Below are 21,167 nucleotides of genomic sequence, written 5' to 3' on the forward strand. Positions count from 1 at the left end.
AAAGCACGTTTGGCCTTCAAATCCTAAAAGGGATGAGGGATTATGGGGGACTCTTAATTTGGAGTGCAGGAAGTCCCTTTGTAACTTCAAATGGTCACTAAACAAACTAGTGACCATTTGAAGTTAAAGGGACTAAAAAAAGGGATTTATGACTGCATTTCATGCTTACAACGGTTGCAGCTTCCCGATGGTCATGGAATTGAGATTCAGATGCTTGGCAACTGCCTCACATTTATGACGGTTGTAATGTCCCAGAGGTACATGATCTCCTTTTGTGACCTCCTGACAAAGTCAATGGAGAAGCCCAATTCACTTAACAAACTTCTTGGTAACTTAACAACTGCAGTGATTCCCTTAACTGTGGCAAGGAAGGTCGTAAAATGGGGCAAAATTCATTTAACAACTATCTCACTTGGCAAGAGAAATTTGGGCCTTAGTTGTGGTCTCAAGTCAAGGACTACCTGTATTGTTTGGCTATGTGGGAAACCTTAAATATTCCCAAATCAACTCGCTGTTCTCTTCCATGAGGCTAAAGGGAAACAAGGAAGTTAGAAGAACAGGAATCAGTAAGCTGAAGATGGCAAGGAACGTATTTAGTTTTGCAAATAATTACATTGTTTGGCGCTCCTTAAGACTTTCTGTTCTATCCTTCCGGGTGAGGAGAACATCTCTCCGTTCAAGAGCAGGAGGTGGCAGAATAAAAATAAAGTAAACTTGGCAGAAGAACATTTGTTTTTCTATCCTCAAAGCTGTGCGATTTTGTATCTGCTCCAATCTTCCTTCCTTTCTAATTCCTCTCTTTGCTCAGACTATTTAGATTCCCAAGGGCTGGTTTTGGAATGCGGATCTCTGCCATGCTGTCTGCCTGAAGTGAAAAATATTGTCTCAAACAGCTTACTTTGTTGCTTTAAAAATAAAACTCCAAACTTTTGACATCTCTTATTGATTATTCCAAGGTTTCACTCGTAAGGTAGCACCCTGGGCTCCAAAACGCCTGGTAGCCCTGGTTAAAGAGAAACTACTGTAGTCATTCATTGAAACGCTGATTTCTGGAGAAATGAAATTTTTCCTGTCCTGCCCCATCCAGATTTCAGAGAAGGACTCCTCCATTCAAGAATTAGTACAAAGTTTCAAAGTATTTCTAGTAGGACTTCCAGATTCTGTATCAGTTTTGTTCCCTAGGCCATCCGTCTGGTAAATTCACAAGATTCGTTTTTCTTGCCATGTACATGTAGACATCCGAACTAGATTGTGTTGTTTCTCTGTGTCATATAATATATGTAAGTATATGCATAATTTTGTTTTTATTTATATTTATTTATTTAGTCGTGTTTATGTGGTGTACATTGGAGGTGGTGATCCTTGGAGAGCTGTACGCAATGAAATTTCATTTTAATGGATGCCGATTAGTGTACATTCAAAGTGACAATAAAGTCATTCTAAATCTAAGTCTTAAGACTAACTTCTTACTGTTTGATCTAGGTCAGGGTCTCCAAACTTGGCAACTTTTAAGACTTAGGGATTTCCAACTCCCAGAATTCATCAGCTAGCCATGTTGGCTGGGGAATTCTGGGAGTTTAAAGTTCACAAGTCTTAAAGGTGCCAAATTTGGAAACCCTTAACCTAGGAGAACAGCCGTACACTTTGTACTTTGTACAAAGTACAGGGTGCTTGGATACCCTGGGAAGTCCAACAGAAGTGTATAAGGGGGAAATTTCAGGAAGGATCTGGCGGGTGGCTGAAGGGCTGGGTGCCTCCTTCACACCTCCTCCTGCAGTGCTACATATCCCAAACAGAGCACAGTCCCTAACGTGTCCATGTTCTTTTAGATTAAAAAAATACTTACCTTACCTCTACAAAAGTAACAACTTGTCTCAGAATGTAAATATCCTTAAGGCTCCTCGGTGTTCTCCAAGCTCGGCTGTTACCTTTCATTACCCAAACTAGGTAACATCCTCAGTGCTAGTAGGAGGCAGGGTTTCCGCTCACTTGTCATAAACTAGGCTTAAAAGTGCTAGGCGTTTCGTGAAAAGTTAGAGAGCAATTTTTTTTTTTAAAGAAAGAATCAATTATGGTCACTAAGTTAAGATCTAGAAAGGAAAGGAAAGCATCCACCAGATTGACTGTGTATTTATTGTATGCGGTACTCCACTGAATGGCGCCTTTAGGTTGGGACTGCTGTGGGAGACAAATGCAACACCTCCCAGGGAGAGGAAGTGAAAAGGCTGGGCGTTGAAGCCTGCCGCCACGTTTCAAAGCGCAGGGGACAGCACAAAACAACATCTTTGTCAAATGGGTTTCAGGCAATCTTGCTGCTGAAATAAAATAATTAGGAGGGGAACAGATTGTGCGTAGTCCCTGCTGTTTGTAATTAACATGTTTGTTCCCAATATGCCAGGGTATCAGGTAAAGCCTTCCCTGCCCAGATCCATCCAGACCAACCAGAGTGATTTCATCTTATCCCACGCTGGGTCAGCACCTGCTCTGGGCAAATCCAAGTGAGCCCGATGACTTTCCTTCCGGGATGGCTGAATGATGGGGTGCAACAATGGGGTTCGCCTCAGCCGCCGTCGCAGCGCCCATGCGGTCTTCACAAAAAGTCATATAAATACTTGGTGATGTCGAAGTTCACGGTCCTGTAAACATCAACATAATAGGTCAGTGTCATCAAATCTTTTCGCCCGCTCGCAAAAATGGCAAATAACAGAATAATGGAAGGGACCGCAGAGGTCCTCTAGTCCAACCCCCTGCTCAAGCAGGAGACCCTATATTATTTCAGACAAGTAGCTGTCCTGTCTCTTCTTAAAAGCCTTCAGTGATAGAGCAGTCACAACTTCTGAAGGCAAACCATCCACTGGTTAATTTTTCTCCCTGTCAGGAATTTCTCCTTAGTTCTAGGTTACTTCTCTCCTTGGTTAGTTTCCATCCATTGTTTCTTGCCTTGCCTTCTGGAGCTTTGGAAAATAGGTGGATCTTCTTTGTGGCAGGCTCTTAACTATTGGAATATTGCTATTATGTCCTTTTTTCCACTAGACTAGACATACCTAATTCCTGCAAGCCTTTTTCATATGCCTTCAGCCTTCTAATCATATTTGCTGCTCTTCTCTGCTGTTAGGAATAACATAGGTTACCTAACTTAGTTTGGGTAAAATAATATATATAGACTATAATAGTGTTTGTTACTTTAAATGCAAAGTATGTAAATTTTGGGTGCGGTTGTAAAACCACCATAAGAGGGAGCAAGAGAACCTTGCTAGCTTACTGATTGCTGGTTTACTGGTTTGCTTGCTGACGATGATGGATTGTTAACTGTGTTTTTTCTGCTACTGTTGCTGAAGGAAGAAAGGAGGTTTTTACTTCTTCTTATCTCATACTGCGAAGAGATAAATTACTGGACTGATATTAGTAAGTTTAATGACCTCTTTTTCGACACTGGACTTTGCAACTGATTAATCCCTGGACAGACTGAAATAGTGTATGATATATGGATTGTTTGACTATGCTATAAATCTTACTGGAATAAACTATTTAACTAGCACTGTGCATCTGTTTTACTGAGTGTAAACTACAACAACGTTTATCTCATATATTTGCCTGCCTGCCTGACTGCCGTGCAGGTTCTGCTAGGGTGTATATCCCTAACATCTGCACTCTTTCCAGAGTCTCAACATCTTTTTTAAAAACATGGTGACCAGAACCATATGCAGTATTCGAAGTATGCTCTTACTAAGGCTTTATAAAACGCTATTAGTACTTCAGGTGATCTTGATTTTAACATATAACATAGTGCTCCTGTGAATAATCTGAACTGAACGACTAAAAGTGTAATCAAACTAATTTTGATTGAGTTCTAAATATTAAAGATTGGAACATTCACACATTGACTTCTGGTAGACACCTCAATGAACTTGTGAAAGAATAGAATTAAATTAGAATTCGGATAGGATAGGATAGAATAGAATAGAATTCTTTATTGGCCAAGTGTGATTGGACACACAAGGAATTTGTCTTGGTGCATTAGATCTGTCTGTGCATTATTTCTAGATATGTTAATACTTCTTGAATTCAAGGGGCTGCTGTTGGTAGGAATGTCTTTTGTAAAAATTTTGACAGGGAAATAAAATGCATTTCCTTCTTGGGGAATGAGATCCATGCCCCAACTTTGAAATCCAGATTGATTTTCTCTTTTTCTTTCTCCGCTTGCCTTGTAGTCACAAGGAACATGTCTGGAAATATTGTATCACCAGAATAGGGAATACTGTGCAGGTAGTCGTTGGCTTACAACAGTTCATTTAATGACTGTTCAAAGTTACAATGGCATTGAAAAAAGTTACTTAGGACCGTTGTTCACAGTTATGACCGTAGCCATGATCATGTGATCAAAATTCAGAAGCTTAGCAGATGAATTTATACATTGTATAAAATATATGTACATTTTCTGTTTAAATGTTCATTTGTTTTCAATTGCAGGTTGACAAAGAAATTGGATGGAACTTAAATGCTGACAAAAATTAAACAGGTTGATTGTGTCTGTCCTTATAAAATAGTATTTCAGACATAGGATGCCTTCATCTACTATAAACAGTCATGTTTATAAGCGTTTTGACTGCTTGTAGTTTTCTTTTTCACTATGAATTTGAAAGTTTTTTCTTTTTTTATTTTCAAAACTGTATAGTCCCTTTTTGTAGAAAGTAATTCGGAAATTTTTCAGATAGGGCATAGTTTGACTTTGTCATTCGTCTTCTGTTTGAAAAGATGATAGGAATGCAAATCAGAGAAATGATGTGCCAAGTTTATTATTTTAGCTTACTGAGTGACAGATATGCTAATATGTATGTACAATTATGAGTGGAAGGGAGGGAGAGAAGGAAGGAGATGGAGGGAAGGAAGGAAGGACAGGAAGAGGGGGAGGGAGAGAGGGAGGGAAGGAAGGATGAAGGGAAAGCATTCCTGCTGATGTATAACTTATTCAGAAGCATATTGAGAATGAAACCTAGTTTTCTAGTTGCATAGGTTTTCAGATTCAAAAATTTACCCTCAATTTAAGCCAAATAATAATTTTAGCTCCAGATAAAAAGGAAAGATTTAAAAACAAAAAAAGCTAGTAAACACAGCTCACTGTTTGGAGATGCAAAACAGCAATCGTGTTTGCTATTGAACATTCTGGTCTTCTTCCAAACCACCTGTTCTAGCATTATGTACGGCATAACTCCTTTCATTGGCATCAATTTGCAATCTGCATTCTTCCATTCTTAGCAGCGGTTTAACCCCTGCCTTTTCACAAAATTTGAACCATCCAAGAATACTTCAAATGTTTTTTTTTGTGTTTTGTCAGAAAAAAAAGGATGCCTTTAGAAGAGTAAACCCCCCATTTCTTCTAAAATTAATTTTGATCTTTAAGTATTAACATTCTCCATGCTGAGGTTTCCTTTCTCGATATTCAAAAATGAAGAAACCCAAGAATGAAAGGTTTTTTTAAAAAAGAAGTATATCATTGCAAAAAAAAAAAAAAATTGCAATGTTAAAGATGAAATGAATTGTCTCTGCTTTTCAAGGCAACCCATTCCATGTTTAAAAAATAATTCATGTCTGTGGAATTATGCAAAATGGGAAAGCTTCTAATATGTTTCAACCTGAAGTGACAGTTTATTCGGTTAGGTCATGATTCATAAAATCTGAATGCCATAACATGGGCAAGATGTAAGGACTAGATTGAAGAGGTGTAACATTGTTTCCTTGACAAGCATTAGATTGTCACAATGCATTTTTTTGTAATCTAAAACATCTCACTGTCTATGAAAAAGATCAACTTTTCAGGATGTGGTAAGAATGGTAAAATATCGTCAGGCTACCAAACTCTCTGTTCATTAAAGCAGCCTCTTTTTTTCAAGCTTTCATATGAGCTTCAACTAAGTCCTCGACTTACAACAGTTCATTTAGTGACCATTCGAAGTTACAACGGTACTGAAAAATGTGACGTATGACCATTTTTCACTCTTATGGCCTCTGCAGCATCCCCGTGATCTAAATTCAGATGCTTGGCAACCGGTTCATACTTATGACTGTTGCTGTGTCCCAAGGTCATGTCTCCTTTTGTGACCTTCTGAGAAGCAAAGTCAATGGGGAAATCCAGATTCACTTAACTACTACTAACTTATCAGTTGCCTGTGATTCACACTTAACAACTTAACAACTGTGGCAAGAAAGGTACAGGGTCCAAAACTCACTTAATAAATATCCCACTGAATAAAAGGGATTGATTGCGGTTGTGAGTTGTTTTAAAGGGTCAATTCTTGAAGTGAATGCTTTTCATTTTAGTTCACAAGGAAGATTAAAAAAAGGGGGGGGCACGGCTAAAATGAATTGTTTTGTGTTTTTTAAAGTAACTATAGCACTATTTCTGAATCATTTTTGAAGTGTGCACAACTGCATTGTGCTTCATATAAAGATAGTTCTTAAGGAAAGATTTCACACACTAGCTGAAAATAAAACAACTTCTTAACTTGGGATTCTGAAAACGCTTATAGTGAACTTCAAAACTGTCGACTCGGGAAAAGAGAGATGAAATAAATCATGTTCTCCTGACTGCGAATGTTGCGATGCCTGATCAGAGAAAGCCCGATCAACTAAACATCAGCAAGATTGAAAGATTTGATTCACTGTTTTGCTCCCCTGAAAGGGAGCTCAAAGCAGCTACGAAAAAGCATGTTTTAAAAACCAACACAGTAGGGAAGAAAAAAAGAACAACAAATCAAATTCGCAAGTAAAAAGCATAAATAACACTTCGACTAGAAAGAAAGCATTAAAGCGGAATAGCAGGACACCTGCTGAAAGGCTAAATATTTACTGGAATAAGGAAGTTTTTGCCAGCCAGGAGAAAAACAGTGAAAAAGCAGCAGGCTTGGCCTCCCTTGGCAGAGATTTTCAATCTCTGAGAGTAGCAACTAAACAGGCTCTGACTTTCCTACCAAATCTCTGAGAGACCCACCCTTAAGATCTTAAAACTAAGTAGGCTTGAGTGCCACCAAACTGCTTCTAACAATATACAGGTAGTCCTCTCGACTCACCACCACAATCCATCCATCTATTATCTACCTACCTACCTATCTATAGCTGTCTGTCTGTCTGTCTCTCTATCCATCTCTCTATCTCTCTATCTCTCTATCTCTCTATCTATCTATCTATCCAATCATCCATCCATCCATCTTGATGTTTTTCAATGGACCACTGAAAAAGTTCTACTAAAGGAGTAACTTAATTTCATTTTAAATCTAGCTGTATCATTTTGGACCTGTTGAAATTTCTAAACATTTTTTTTCAAAGGCAGCGTCACATTGTATCGTGTTCAAACACAGCAATTGTTTTGGCAGGATGTAACTACTGCCTGTGTCATCATGGCTAAATCCAACATTTTCAGGAACAAATGCAGTGGACAATTCAAGCCTTAGCTGTACAGATGTACTCCAGGCCACTGCCAAAATAAAATAGGATCAGGGCCAAATCAAAAATATGAAAAAGTTGATGTTTGTTTGCTTGTTTTTTCTTCTTTCTTTCTTCCTCTCAATTCTGTATTTTGACTTTGGAAATAAATTTTTTTAAAAATTTAAAAAAAGTATGAAAGCCTGACTACATGTAGTCCTTGACTTACAACAGTTCAGTTACTGATCGTTCAAAGTTACAACAGCACTGAAAAAAGAGATATATGACCAGTTTTCACTCCTACTATCATTGTGGTGTCCCCAGGTCACATGATCAAACTTCAGAGGCTTGGCAACTGACTCATATATATATATATATATGATGGTTGCAGTGTCCCGGGGTCATTGAACCCCTTTTGCAGCCTTCTGACAAGCAGAAATCAATGGGGAAGCCAGATTCACTTAACAACCTGTGACTAACTCAACAATGGCAGGGATTCACTTAACAACTGTGGCAAGAAAGGTTGTAAAATGGGGCAAAACTCACTTAACTATCTCGCTGAGCAACAGAAATGTTGGGCTCAACTGTGGTTCTAAATTGAGGACTACCTGTAACCCGGGGAAATATAACCCCTCCCAATTCAAGCCTGAATTGTTACTCCTTGATCTACTTTTCACCTGATCCGAATACCTCTCCCCTATCTGAATCAAGCTTCAATCTGCTTGCTCTGCTCTAGTCCGCTGCTGGAAAAAAAAGAGATTACATTTCAAAATCCAAGAATACGATATCATGCAGATTGCGGGATCCTAATCAGGGTCTTGTTTTTCTACTCAGTTACAGGTTGGTGGTGTTTTGACCCAGGCTTCTTAAACCATAATTATTCACAAACTTGTTTTAAAAGCAAAATCTATTTTATTGCAACGCTGGGAATTGTTTTCATTCCTAGCCGGAATTAAGCTCAAACTGTTCCCTGAGATAAGCACACGCCTTTCAGTTCTGTGAAGTGCTGCCAAAAACAGAAGTATCAGATTAACTAGAAAAGAAACCAACTGAAGTACAAGAAAAACCAACCAAAGTATAAAGAGCTTCCAGGATAACTTGGAACTGATCGAACTACTTTGCTTCCTGCAAAGGTTTCGTCATCTTGGCCTGACTTTTATCCCTTATGGGAAGGGCAATCACCTCCCAGCCTTACTTCCGAGTCACCCCTTTTGTTTCAGCTGCTCTTGCCTTCTAGCAGCTCTGCGCACATGTGCACTGGGAACAGGCTCCCCTGGATCCTCTGCCTCACTGCTGCCAGACTCCGAAGGCAGCACCCCACTCCAGATGTTCCTGGCCCCATCCCTGCATCGGACACAGGACCCTTGTCCGAGTCCTCTCCAGACTCCCTGTCTGGTCCCCGTTCTTCCCCACTGTCCGATTCCACTGCCGTCTTCATAGACTGCTGGAGAACCACAAAGGGTGGCTATATTTCACAATCATTTTACAGCCACACTTCCTTCTTAGCCAATCTAGGATGGGTTTTTCGGTCAATGACCAGAAGCCAGAAGAAAATGCCAAGCATCACAGCTTTAAGTGACTTTTAATTATTTTCCTTTCACTTATTAAAAAAGTCCACGTAACTTTAGAAGACAGGGATGAAGCTTACCTGGAAATGGCTCTGATGAAATCCAGAGAGACCGCGCATTTGTATCTTGGTCCATTAAACTGATCGTCGTGGCCAATCAAGGTTAACAGTTGCAGTGTTACAAGAGAAGTAATCTGAAAGGGAAGAGAAATGTGACTTGGTTTGGCTTTCATCCATGCTGGTATTAGTGCAAAGATAGCATGATTGCTTTCTACAAGTTGTCCTTGACTTACGACCACAATGGAGGCCAAATTTCTGTTGTTAAGTGAGACACTGGTTAAGTGGGTTTTGTGTCAGAGCATTTGCAGCGTGACTACTATTATGAGACAACCCAGGAGCAAAACACAGCACACAGAGACTTAAGACATTTAACAGTAGTTTATATACAAGACATATACAGAAATATACGTGGTAGGCAAATTCCTTACAAGCAATCAATCTTCTTAACTCTACACGGAGAACTCTGCAATGGATACTGGACACAAGGAGAGAGAGAACACGCCCCCTATGATGTCAGCATTATATAAACACTTCTTAAAGGGGTAAAGACTTCTGTGGACTCATTCTTCGTCTTAAAAGGGAAATACCAATGTTGATTCATCTTCAATTGCATCAGCCTTACAATGCATCAGCTTTACATTGCTGCTGCTCAGCTCTTAAATATCTATACCTTAACATTTTGCCCCATTTTACGACTTTTCTTGCCACAAGTATGAAGAGAATCACCACAGTGGATAGGCTGGCAACTTGGTTGTTAAGTGAATCTGGTTTCCCCATTGGCTTTGCTTGTCAAAAGGTCACAAAAGGGGATCGCATGACCCCAGGATACAGCAAAGGTCATAAATATGAACCAGTTGCCAAGCGTCCGAATTTTGATCACATGACCATAGGGATATTGCAAAGGTCGTAACTGTGAAAAAAGTTCATAAGTTACTTTTTTTTTTCCCAGGGCCATTATAAATTTGAACGTTCACTAAGCAAACAGCTGTAAGTCGAGGACTACTTCTATTCCATCTGCTGATTTATCAAACCGCATATCTTTAGCACTAAAAATGTAAGTGATTAAAAATACAAACTAACAAATACACCCACAATAAATAAAGCATACAATGATTGCACAACTTACACTGTTTATCAACTAAACACCTGCTATAAGAGTGATACATATCATCTTTATAATTTAGAACTATTTTGAGCATTTATATGTACATGCCTAGTTATAAGATAGATGGATGGATGGATGGATGGATGGATGGATGGATGGATGGATGGATGGATGGATGGATAGATAGATAGATAGGTAGGTAGGTAGGTAGATAGATAGATAGATAGATAGATAGATAGATAGATAGATAGATAGACAGACAGACAGACAGACAGACACATATATACAGTTACAGTGTTACAGTTATTTATAGAATATACAGTTATTTCTAGAAGTAAATAAGGTTGGGCTAGTGCTTTAGAAACAGAAAATGGAAATGGATGTCATTCTGAAACGGCTTACATTGTAGATATTTTATTCTCTGCCTCCTAATTTTTGTGAACTTCTCTAAGTGAAGGAGGGAAATTGCTCTTCATTTAGATAAATTCTCATTCAGCCAATGGTGGAAGCATAATGGGCCAATCTGTTATTGCAACTGCTTTTTTAGACCCGAGTGTACCATTATTGGCTAATCATATTTTCCAGGGTACGCTTGCATCTGGCCTCTTCAGCTTGCAAACCACCAATGGAAATAGGTCATATTCCACAGCGGGAATAACATGAGGCTCATCCAAAGCTCGAGCAAATATGCCAGTTTGGATGACTTGGAGATGGACCCGTCTCAATAACATGGAGGATGCAAAAAAATTTTTTTTAAAAAAAACCAAAAACGTCCTTGCCCTTGTGTTGCAAATGCGCCAGCTCTGCCTTAACAACAACATAATGCCATCAATTTCTTACAGTCTTTCTAAAATGTGGTAAAATGGAACAGAAGGTCAGTACAGTAAAATTGCTCCCTCTATCTTTCTGGCTGTAAATTTAACATGGTGTCAGGCTGGATAATAAATTTCTGATTAATGCTTTAAGTATAACAAGCCACAGTAGATCTAAAGGTTTTGGTGCTAAATGGATGAGAATACAAGGTTGCTTATTATCTGAGTAAGCTGAATCCTTGGACAACAGATTTGAATTTCCTAATTCTTTTAACAATAAAAGCTTGAGCAATTCATCTATGAATGCTAACTGAATGGTCTTATTTCTCCTTTGGATTTCTGTTCCAGTAAAACAACCCCCTCCCTTCAAGCAAAACTGCAAACCAGATTCTTCATTCCAGATGTTTAGGTAACACCTGTAAAATCTAGTTTGTAAAAATAAACTCATTTGATTCTGCTAAATTTACTTGACTGGCATTTCAACTACAGATAGTCTTCAACGTACGACCACAATTGAGCCCAGAATTTATGAGAAATTTGTTAAAGCGAGTTTTGCTGCGTTTTATGACTTTTCTTGCCACATTTGCTAAGGGAATCACTGCAGTTCTTAAATTAGTAGCATGGTTATTAAGTGAATCTGGCTTCCCTGTTGTCTTTGCACAAAACGTGATCACATGACCCCGGGACACGGCAAACACCATAAGCGTGGGTCAGTTGCCAAGCAGCTGAATGTAAACCACACATGACCATGGGATGCTGCAATGGACATAAGTGCAATGGACATAAGTGTGAAAAACTTATATAGGGGATGATGCAATGGACATAAGTATGAAAAACTTATATAGTTTGTATGGTAAGTTGGATCAGAGAATTTTTTCCCTAAACATGCCTATAGGATACTGGGAGTGGAGAAGATAATAATGAGACATAGATAGATAGATAGATAGATAGATAGATAGATAGATAGATAGATAGATAGATAGATAGATAGATAGATAGATAGATAGATAGATAGACAAGACAAGATAAGACAAGACAAGACAAGACAAGACAGACACATACATACATACATACATATACTGTATGTATGTGTGTGTCTATTATGTGTGTGTGTGTGTGTGTGTGTGTGTGTGTGTGTATTCTGGATCACACCGTGCAGGTAATTGCTGAATAGGTTCTCAATTTTCAAGAAAGCTAAACTGTGTAATATTTTCCTTCTTTGTAATCATGTACAGCAAGGTTTTGCTTACAACTTTAACTTATCTTTCTACCAAATTTTTAGACATATATAACTGTAAATGAAACACAACCACTGCCATTGCATTATTATTTTCGTTCATTTGTTTCCAACCCTTTATTTTGTAAATTACTTTTTATCCAGAATATATCAGCTTAATATTCTCAACTGTCAGCAGACTCGGCCATATGGCCATCAGTGAATGGTTTTGTTTATTTGTTTGATTTTGTTTTTAGAATAGAAGTTTAAAATTAACAATTTAATTAAAATTAAATTCTTTTGGCAAAAGCAGTCCGAAATCCACTACTGCAAATAACTTAGATTCATGCAGATGTTAAAAGCCCTTGATTGTAACAAAAAGCACTTTGAACTCCAGATGTCATTTTGAAAAGTCATTTTAGACAAAATGCACATAACTAGCCTCACGATATTAAGTTTAATGGGCTTGCACAAATTATGCAAAATTAAAATCTCATCTATGCAAGCTACAGCAATCAGAAAACCTTGCTGGGTTTGTAGCGGAGTGAAATGAGAGAGAAAGCTACTTCTTTATAAACTATGATTTTTTTTATTTTTTGTTCTCACAATCACTTCTGAGAGGACTGCACAGAGTCATTTTGGTCTAGTAGTTAAAGTACCAAAATTTAGCCCCAAATTTAAAACTGAAACAACTGTAAAAGTCTGACTCACAGACGAACACAATACAGAAGCCTGATGATGGCAGATGAGATTGTGCCGAAACGTTGCTACAACTTTAAAAGCACAACTACAATGACGTGGGAAAATACCTGAACAAATCTGAATGCCATACATATACATATACATATACATACATACATACATACATACATACATACATACATATATATATATTACAAGAAGACCAAGATGTATCTATTCAGTCTCAAATATGTATTTCCTCCCTTGTCTGCAGTTAGCTTTTCCACGATACAGACAGTTCTCAACTTACGATCACAACTGTTGTTCTGTGAGACATTTGTTAAGTGAATTCAGCTCCATTTTGTGGCCTTTCTTGCCACAGTTGTTAAGTGAATCCGACTTCCCCATTGATGTTGCTTGACAGGAGGTCGCAAAAGGAGATCACATGACCCTGGGACACTGCGATTGTCATATGAATCAGATGCCAAGCACCTGAATTTTGATCACATGACCACAATGGCCATAAACATGAAAAACGGTCATGCAGGTCTTGCTTAGAGATATATCACAGAGGCCAAAGACCAAGAGTCTATCTTGATACTCCCTTTGGTGGGTAAAGCAACTTTTGTCATGCCCCCATCAGAGCCTGAATCTGCAGAGGAGGATGAGCTGGAGCTGGAGCCGATGGAGATCAAGGGGGTGGCTCCGTTGGCTTCGGAGGAATGTGGAAGGAGCAGGCTGAAGCAGCCCAGGGTCCCTCAGGTCCCCCAATCCTGCGGCACCCTGGGACGGGCAAGCAGGAACGGTGGGGGGGGGGCAGAATGACCAAGAGAAGGCAAGCAGTGGACATGAGGAGCGACAGAGCTCATGCGATGAGCAAGGACCGCCCCCTCCTGGACAGAGGAAAGGAGTTGGGAACAGCGCAGGCTGACCCAACAACTCGGGAGGAGAGCGCCCTGCCCCTCTTCACAAGGTACACCTGGGGACAGAGATTTAAGGAGACACTGTGGGGAGGGGCGTTTGTTGGAAACAAATGCTGAATTAGTGGAGTTCTGTGTGCTGTTGGAAACGTCTGGCATTTGCAAGACTGCTTGCCTTCTTCCCTGCTTCATGGACTCAGTGCCTTGTTCCTTGCTTTGTGGATTCATTTCCCTGTTCCTTTGCTTTGCTGGACTGCTTGCAGCCAGAGGCTGCTATGTGTGTGTGTGAGTTCTTTGGTGGGGGAGTAAATTGGAGCATTAAAGGGGAGTTTGAACTCTCTGCTGGCTGTGTGGCCTTCGTGCCTTGTCCGGGTCATCACAACTTCCTTTTCACATTCAAATTCAGAATATGGTTTCTTCAAGAATTTCCAATTAGATGCCAAGCAAAAGTTGTGATTCATCTCTAAAGAACCGGTTCGTCAATTTTTGTAATTTTTGACATTACTAGAATAATTAGTAGGCTACAGCAAATTAGAAATGCTCCCCAATATTAGGTCTTCATTAACACATTTCAAAACAAAAATTACCTTAATGCAAACCCACGCTTGATGTATACAGCTTTCGTATTTTCTTTAAGACATGTGAAAGGCATGTGCTAATTGCTATCTATTTTAAAGGATTAGGATAATTAAGTGCTGAAAGGATATTGATCCGATCTTGCTCACTGTCGCATGGTACGAATGTTTAATTACCAAAAGACAAATCCATAATCAAAACGATTCAGTTGCTTATTTTTCAAATAGACATATATTTTAAAATACTATTCCAGGGGAAGCTAAATTCGCAAATTCATGGTTGGGAGCTTAAGTTTGAAAGATGATGTTTTGAAATTGTACTAAACGTGATATTTTTTAATGTTTGTTGAACAGATTGAGAGTTTGCACAAAGTAGTCAATTTGAAATATTAGCTTATTAGATCAAGGGCAATTTAGCTGAAATTTTTAAAAGCTATTTAATTTCATCTACCGTGGGACAACAGTCTGTTCAAACTAAACTATAAAATTATCCATTAGCAACGGTGATGTCACTGGCTAATCCTCTCAACCCGGAAGCACTTTGGTGCTCCTGACACGAATGTATCCATTACTAAATAATATTAGATATAAAATTATTTCAATTAAGCCTTTTCGGTTTTTTCATCCTTTAAGGGGAATTCGGAAGTTCTATCATAACAATAATAGCATTAGTAAGACCACATCTAGAGTACTGCATCCAGTTTTGGTCACCACATTATAAAAAAGATTTTGAGACTCTTAGAACAGTGGTTCTCAACCTTCCTAATGCTGCGACCCTTTAATACAGTTCCTCATGTTGTGGTGACCCCCAACCATAAAATTATGGCTTAGTTCCTAAGACCATCGAAAATATGTGTTTTCTTATGGCTTTAGGCGACTCCTGTGAAAGGGTCGTTCAACCCCCCCAAAGGGGTCACGACCCACAGGTTGAGAATCACTGCTCTAGAAAAAGTACAGAAAAGAGCAACCAGGATGATTAGGGGACTGGAAACTAAAACATATGAAGAACGATTACAGGAACTGGGCCTGGCTAGTCTAGGGAAGAGAAGGACCAGGGGAGACAGGATAGTGGTCTTCTAATATTTGAGGGGCTGCCACAGAGAGGAAGGGGTCAAGCTATTTTCTAAAGCACCCCAAGGCCATACAAGGAACAATGGATGGAAACTGAACAAAGAGAGATTTAACTTGGAAAAAAGGAGAAACTTTCTGACAGTGAGAACAATCAACCAATGGAACAGAAGTTGCCCTCGGAAGTTGTGGGAGCACCATCACTTGAGACTTTCAAGAAGAGATTGGACTGCCATTTGTCGGAAATGGTGTAGGGTCTCCTGCTTGGGAAAGGGGTTGGACTAGATGAACTATAAGGTCCCTTCCAACTCTGATTATCTGTTATCTGTTATAATACAGGGTGAAAGATCCCTAACAGCAGCAACATAATGAAATATCATATGAACAGTCTATTGGTAGATTTATAACCCATAACAACATACAAGTAGCCCTTGAATTACAGCCACAATAGAGATGAGGATTTCCATTGTTAAGCAAAGCAATTGTAGAGCTGTGCCCAATTTTATGACTTCTTTGGCATGGTTGTTAAGTGAATCATTGAACACTGAGAATACTTCATGCGGTTAGCAATAAAATTAAGAGCCCTGTGCAACAGTTCTATATTAATTTCATATGGGTTGATTCTGCTTAATTGAAACTTGAATTGCAAACTTTCCTTATCGGTGTATATCAATTCTCAAAGTGCTCATGGTGGAAATTATGTACTGGGACTGCAATTTTGAGAAATCCAGCAGTTGCAGGCAAAAAAGCAACAATAAAATGTTAAATTAAGGGAATAATATGTTACATTGTGTAGACAGAGACAATGTAACAAGGGAGAGAGTTCAGATTATGAAAAAGAGGGACAGTCAATCAATGCATGGTCTAGACTCTGTGCATTTTAATAATCTTTGGGCCATTTCTCATCTATCATGCACCCTCCCCCGGCCTAGGAAGCGACAGCTGCATAGAGTAACACGTTATAATCATGTGAATGAGTACAGCCAACAACCAACACAAAGCAACACACAGCATGAGCAAAGGTACATACGGGTAAGCTTTCTTAAAGGCATACATTTATGCAGGAGGGTTTTAGACGAATAGCAGACACTTCTAAAGTAATAATCATCTCCCTGATGTAAAGCTTTGGGTCCCACTTGTTCTAATCAGCCATGAAATATTAATAGCAGATTAACCTCCGCATCTTTTTAAGTCCACACACTCACAGCGTGTTACTTGGAATACTTTACATGGCAAGTGTGCCTCTCCAAGGAACGCCTGCTGAAAACCCACTCGTGCTCCGTTGTCTGACACTCCCCATTTCTTTGCACGAAAGGGAGGCATTGCCATCACAGAAACAGGCCTGGAATCCCATAGCAAATTTGTGGCTGCAGTTTTTCATCAGAAAGTGAAGTGATTCAGAAGTGTAGTAGAGCAATGCATGATTGGCCCAGGGGGTGGAAATGTTATGGGGAGTTTTTATAGCCTTGAGTAATTTTCAAATGAAGCCACAATAAATGCTGGTACCTTCAGGAAAACGTTGGGTTCTATATGCCTATGATTATATAGTTTAATGAAAAGAAGGATTAGGGGTGACATGATAGCAGTGTTCCAATATCTCAGGGCAACCACAAAGAAAAGGGAGTCAAGCTGTTCCCCAAAGCATCTGAAGGCAGGACAAGAGAGCCCCGTTATCTGAAGACAATTCCCATGGTCATGTGGACAGCATGGCTATACACCAAAGGAGCAAGGGACGTTGTTACTTTCCCACCGAAGTGGTACCTATTCATCTACTCACATTTGCATGCTTTCGAACTGCTAGGTGGGCAGGAGCTGGAGTAAAAACGGGAGCTCGCCCTGTCATGTAGCGCTCAGGTCTCAAACAATGGCTCTCAGTTTTCCAGACAACAAGCTTAGCGTCTTTAAGCACTGAGCCATTACCACCTCCCATTAAGCACAGTTTATGGTGTAATAATGATTTGTGATTCCAATCTGAGAGATTCCGCCTTAAACATTAGTTCGAACAGTCCTCACTTAATATGCACTTGTTCAGTGACTGTTCAAAATTAGGACAGTGCTGAAGCAGGGGTATTTATGATGATGAGTGGCCATCTCAGCATCCCTGATTGCAATTCAGACACTTAGCAACTGGATTGCAATTATAATGTTGCTGCATCTTGTGGCCACATGTTCATCATTTGTGACCTTCACATTGTCAGCCTACCATAAAGACAGTGAGGAAGCCAGCAGGAGGTTGTAAATTGTGTTCCTCATCTCAACCACCATCTGCACAATCCAGGAACAGGAGAGGACAGGAGAGGACCTAGATGCACTTCCAAATTGCTCCTTCTAAGATAACACCACTCCTCCCAAAGCATTCCTCACCTCCATACAGAGTCCAGCATTTTTCTCAACAACAACAACAATTCCATTTACAATACAATGTATAATATTCTTGATTGGCCAAACGTGATTACAACACACAAGGAATTTGTCTCTGGTGCATAAGCTCTCAGTGTGCATACAAATAGCAAACAACAAAAGAATATAATCATAAGATATTAATAGTAGAAAGTAATGGGAAAGATGAGAAGGGTAATAGCAATATAGCCTTACTACATGGGTAAATATCCTTACACTAAAGAGAGTGCTGGGAAATTAGATGTTTAGGAGAGTGATGGCACGAGGGGGGAAAACTGTCTCTGTGTCTAGTTGTTTTGGCATGCAATGCCCTATAGTAGCGTCCCGAAGGGAGAAGTTGAAACGGTTTATGTCTGGATGTGAGGGGTCTATAGATATTTTCTCAGGCCTCTTTCTGATCCGTGCAGGATACAAGGTCCTCAATGGAAGGCAGGCTGGTTGCAATTATCCTTTCTGCAGTCCTAACTATCCGTTGAAGTTTCTGTCTGTGCCAAACCAAACAATTATAGAAGTACAAATGACAGCCACCATCACTCCTCTGTAGAACTGTATCAGCAGCTCCTTGGGCAGTCTGAGCTTTCTGAGTGGACGCAGGAAGAACATTTAATAATGGCCTTTTTAATCATGGTTCTAATGTTATGTGTCCATTTCAAGCCTGGGAGGAATCTAGCAGCCAGGAACTTGAAAGTCTCTACTGTTAATACTGTGTTGTCTAATATTTTAAGAGGTGGTCCTACAGCTTCTTCTAAAATCCACTATCTCATCTTACAGCTTTGGTTTTACAGTTTTCGTTTATTTTGTCTAATAAACCAAGGCATTCTGGTCGAGAAATAAAATGTACTTCGATGCAATAGCTTCAGTCACTCAGATTATATTGCACAGCCTGACCAGTTGCTGAGAATAGCCAAGATGAAGGAGAAGAAAAAAGGGGAATGAATGGAAAAGTGAACAGATGTTTTCAAGAATGGAATATGATTTGACAAGAGACCCACTATGAATAACAAAAGAAGAGGGAAAATCTTGGGAATGGAAAATGAAGCCACGGCACAGTGAATCCTGGGTTATGCTAAAGCAACTGAATGGGGGAAGATTTGAAAAAGAAGACAAATTGCTCCATTTTGGGCATGCTGAGAATTTTCTAAAATTTGGAATTTTAGATCATTACCCTCTTTCCTTTGTGAAAAGGCTGCTTTATCACACTTAACAGTGAATGCATCTTTAGATGATAAAAAAAGCTGCTGCATAATTTCACATTCAGTTTCAGCAACCATCTTCCATCGCTAAAGGAATCTCATCCCTTCAAATCTAGCACTCAGGAAAGTTCACCAAACAACACAGATATTTCTTGAGAGATTTTAGGGCAGAAAGAAATCATAAAACCAAAGGGCTGGAAGGGACCTTGGAGGTCTTCTAGTCCAGCGCCTTGCTCAAGGCAGGAGCCTCATATCATCCTAATCCAATGGTTGTCCAGTCTGTTTTTGAAAACCTCCAGGGATGGAGCACCCACAAGTGCAGAAGGCAAGCTATTCCACTGAGTAATTGCTACAGAGAGGTGTGAATCTGGTTACCATCTTACTAACCATGTGTTCTGACCCACGCCCTTCTCCAACAAATCAAACACAATCCTTGTAATGCTTTTACAAAATAATTAGCTGTGATAAGCACAAGTCTTGCCAAACTGTGCAAGACTTGTCAAAAGATAACAGACAAGAAATAATTTGCAATACAAGAATCTTCAACTACAAACACAGGATACTGGAATGTCCATGAGGCTGGAGTTTCAAAACGTCTTTGCTTTCTTCAAAGTACGTTCGTTTCACAGCTGGCTTTTATCTTCTTGAAGGAGGGGCTATTACTTTGCAGCCTTACTCCTGAGTCGCCCATGCTGTTGTAACTGCTCTTTCCTGCGAGCAACCCTGCGCTCACACACACTTGGCACAGGCTCCTTGGGAACCTCCTCATTGCTGTTGCCAGCCCCCACAATCTCTGAAGGCAGCAGTCCACTCCCTAATGGTCCTAGCCCCTCATCTGAGTTCTCACTCTTCTCAGCTGTCCGCACCTGCTGCCGGCTAACCACAACACTATGGGACAAGTCTAGTCCCATCTTTACTGGGAGTCCTCGACTTAAAACAGTTTGTTGAATGACCATTCAAAGTTACAACAACATTGACAAAAAGTGACTTATGACTGTTTTTCACACTTCTAACTGTTGTACTATCCACTCGGTCACACAATCAAAATTCTGATTCTTGGAAACTGACTCAGATTTATGACATTTGCAGTGTCCCAGGGTGACAACAAGCAGAATCAAAAGGGAAGTGTGATTCACTTAACCACCGGTGTTACTAACTCAAACCACTGCAGTGTTCACTTAACAACTGTAGCAAGAAAGGTCATAAAATGGGGCAAAAAGTCACTGAACAACCATTTCACTTAGCAATAGAAATCTGGGGCTCCATCGTGGTCATTAAGCCGAGGACTATTTGAACTAATTTTTAAAAAGCAATATTATTTTTAAAAAAAACAACCTCTGCATGATAGCTTATCTCCTTAAGGATAAGTTAATTTCTATCTCTCAATAAAATACTTATTTCGGAATAAAGTTTCAAACCTTAGTTAGATCAACTGTATTGAGTTATGCGCTAGAGCAGAGTTAAACAGTTAAAGCCACTGTTCTTGAATTTCCCAAACAATGAAAAATTTACTTTAAAAGAGTGAGCTGAACTGTTTTTTTTTTTTAATTTATCTTCCTTGATGTAACAGATGTAATACAGGTAGTCCTCGACTTACTTTTAGTGACCGTTCAGTTACAGTGGCACTGAAAAAAGTGACTTATGACTGTTTTTCAGTTATGACCTTTGCAGTGCCGTCAGGGTCACATGATCAAAATTCAGGGGCTTGGCAACTAGTTTCTATTTATGACCGTGGTTATTTCCCAAGGTCATGTGACCCCCTTTTGCGACCTTCTGACAAGCCACATTCACTTAACAGCCGGGTCACTAACTTATCAACTGCAGTGATTCACTTCACAAGAGAGGCAAGAAAGTTCGTAAAACAGGGCAAGACTGTTCTGACTCAAATCTTGTTCCAAGGAAGCAAACACGAAACAGAAGTAACAGAAAAACCTTTTAATGATTCTTTATGAATTCCGTTCCTTCCCAGTTAAAAGGCTGTTTCAAACTAATTGTCCCTGATAAGAACGAGCCTTGCCAAGGTTGTGCAAGGCTGCCAAGAACCCTAGATAAAGTTACTAAGAAATATTTCAAACACAAAGAGTCTCCAAATACCAACCAAGATATTCCAAACGTCCACCAGGCTTGAGTGCAAAAACTTCTTTGCTTCCT

The 21,167-nt window shown here is 39.6% G+C and overlaps 1 protein-coding gene across 1 annotated transcript in view; it reads right to left on the bottom strand.

The window, feature by feature from the left end:
- Positions 1 to 2,114: 2,114 nt before the first annotated feature.
- ORC5 (origin recognition complex subunit 5) overlaps positions 2,115 to 21,167 on the bottom strand; it is a 68,034-nt gene continuing 48,981 nt past the window's right edge. The window contains exons 14-15 of the mRNA XM_026677213.2: positions 9,068 to 9,180; positions 2,115 to 2,636 (exon numbers count right to left, since the gene is read on the bottom strand). Coding sequence (XP_026532998.1) covers positions 2,591 to 2,636; positions 9,068 to 9,180 — 159 coding nt within the window. The 3' untranslated portion in view covers positions 2,115 to 2,590. The remainder of the gene's footprint in view (positions 2,637 to 9,067; positions 9,181 to 21,167) is intronic.

Source organism: Notechis scutatus, chromosome 6 (genome assembly GCF_049901735.1).
Source record: "Notechis scutatus isolate UNSWTSFEM ecotype Mainland chromosome 6, rNotScu1.2, whole genome shotgun sequence".
Classification (NCBI taxonomy): domain Eukaryota; kingdom Metazoa; phylum Chordata; class Lepidosauria; order Squamata; family Elapidae; genus Notechis; species Notechis scutatus.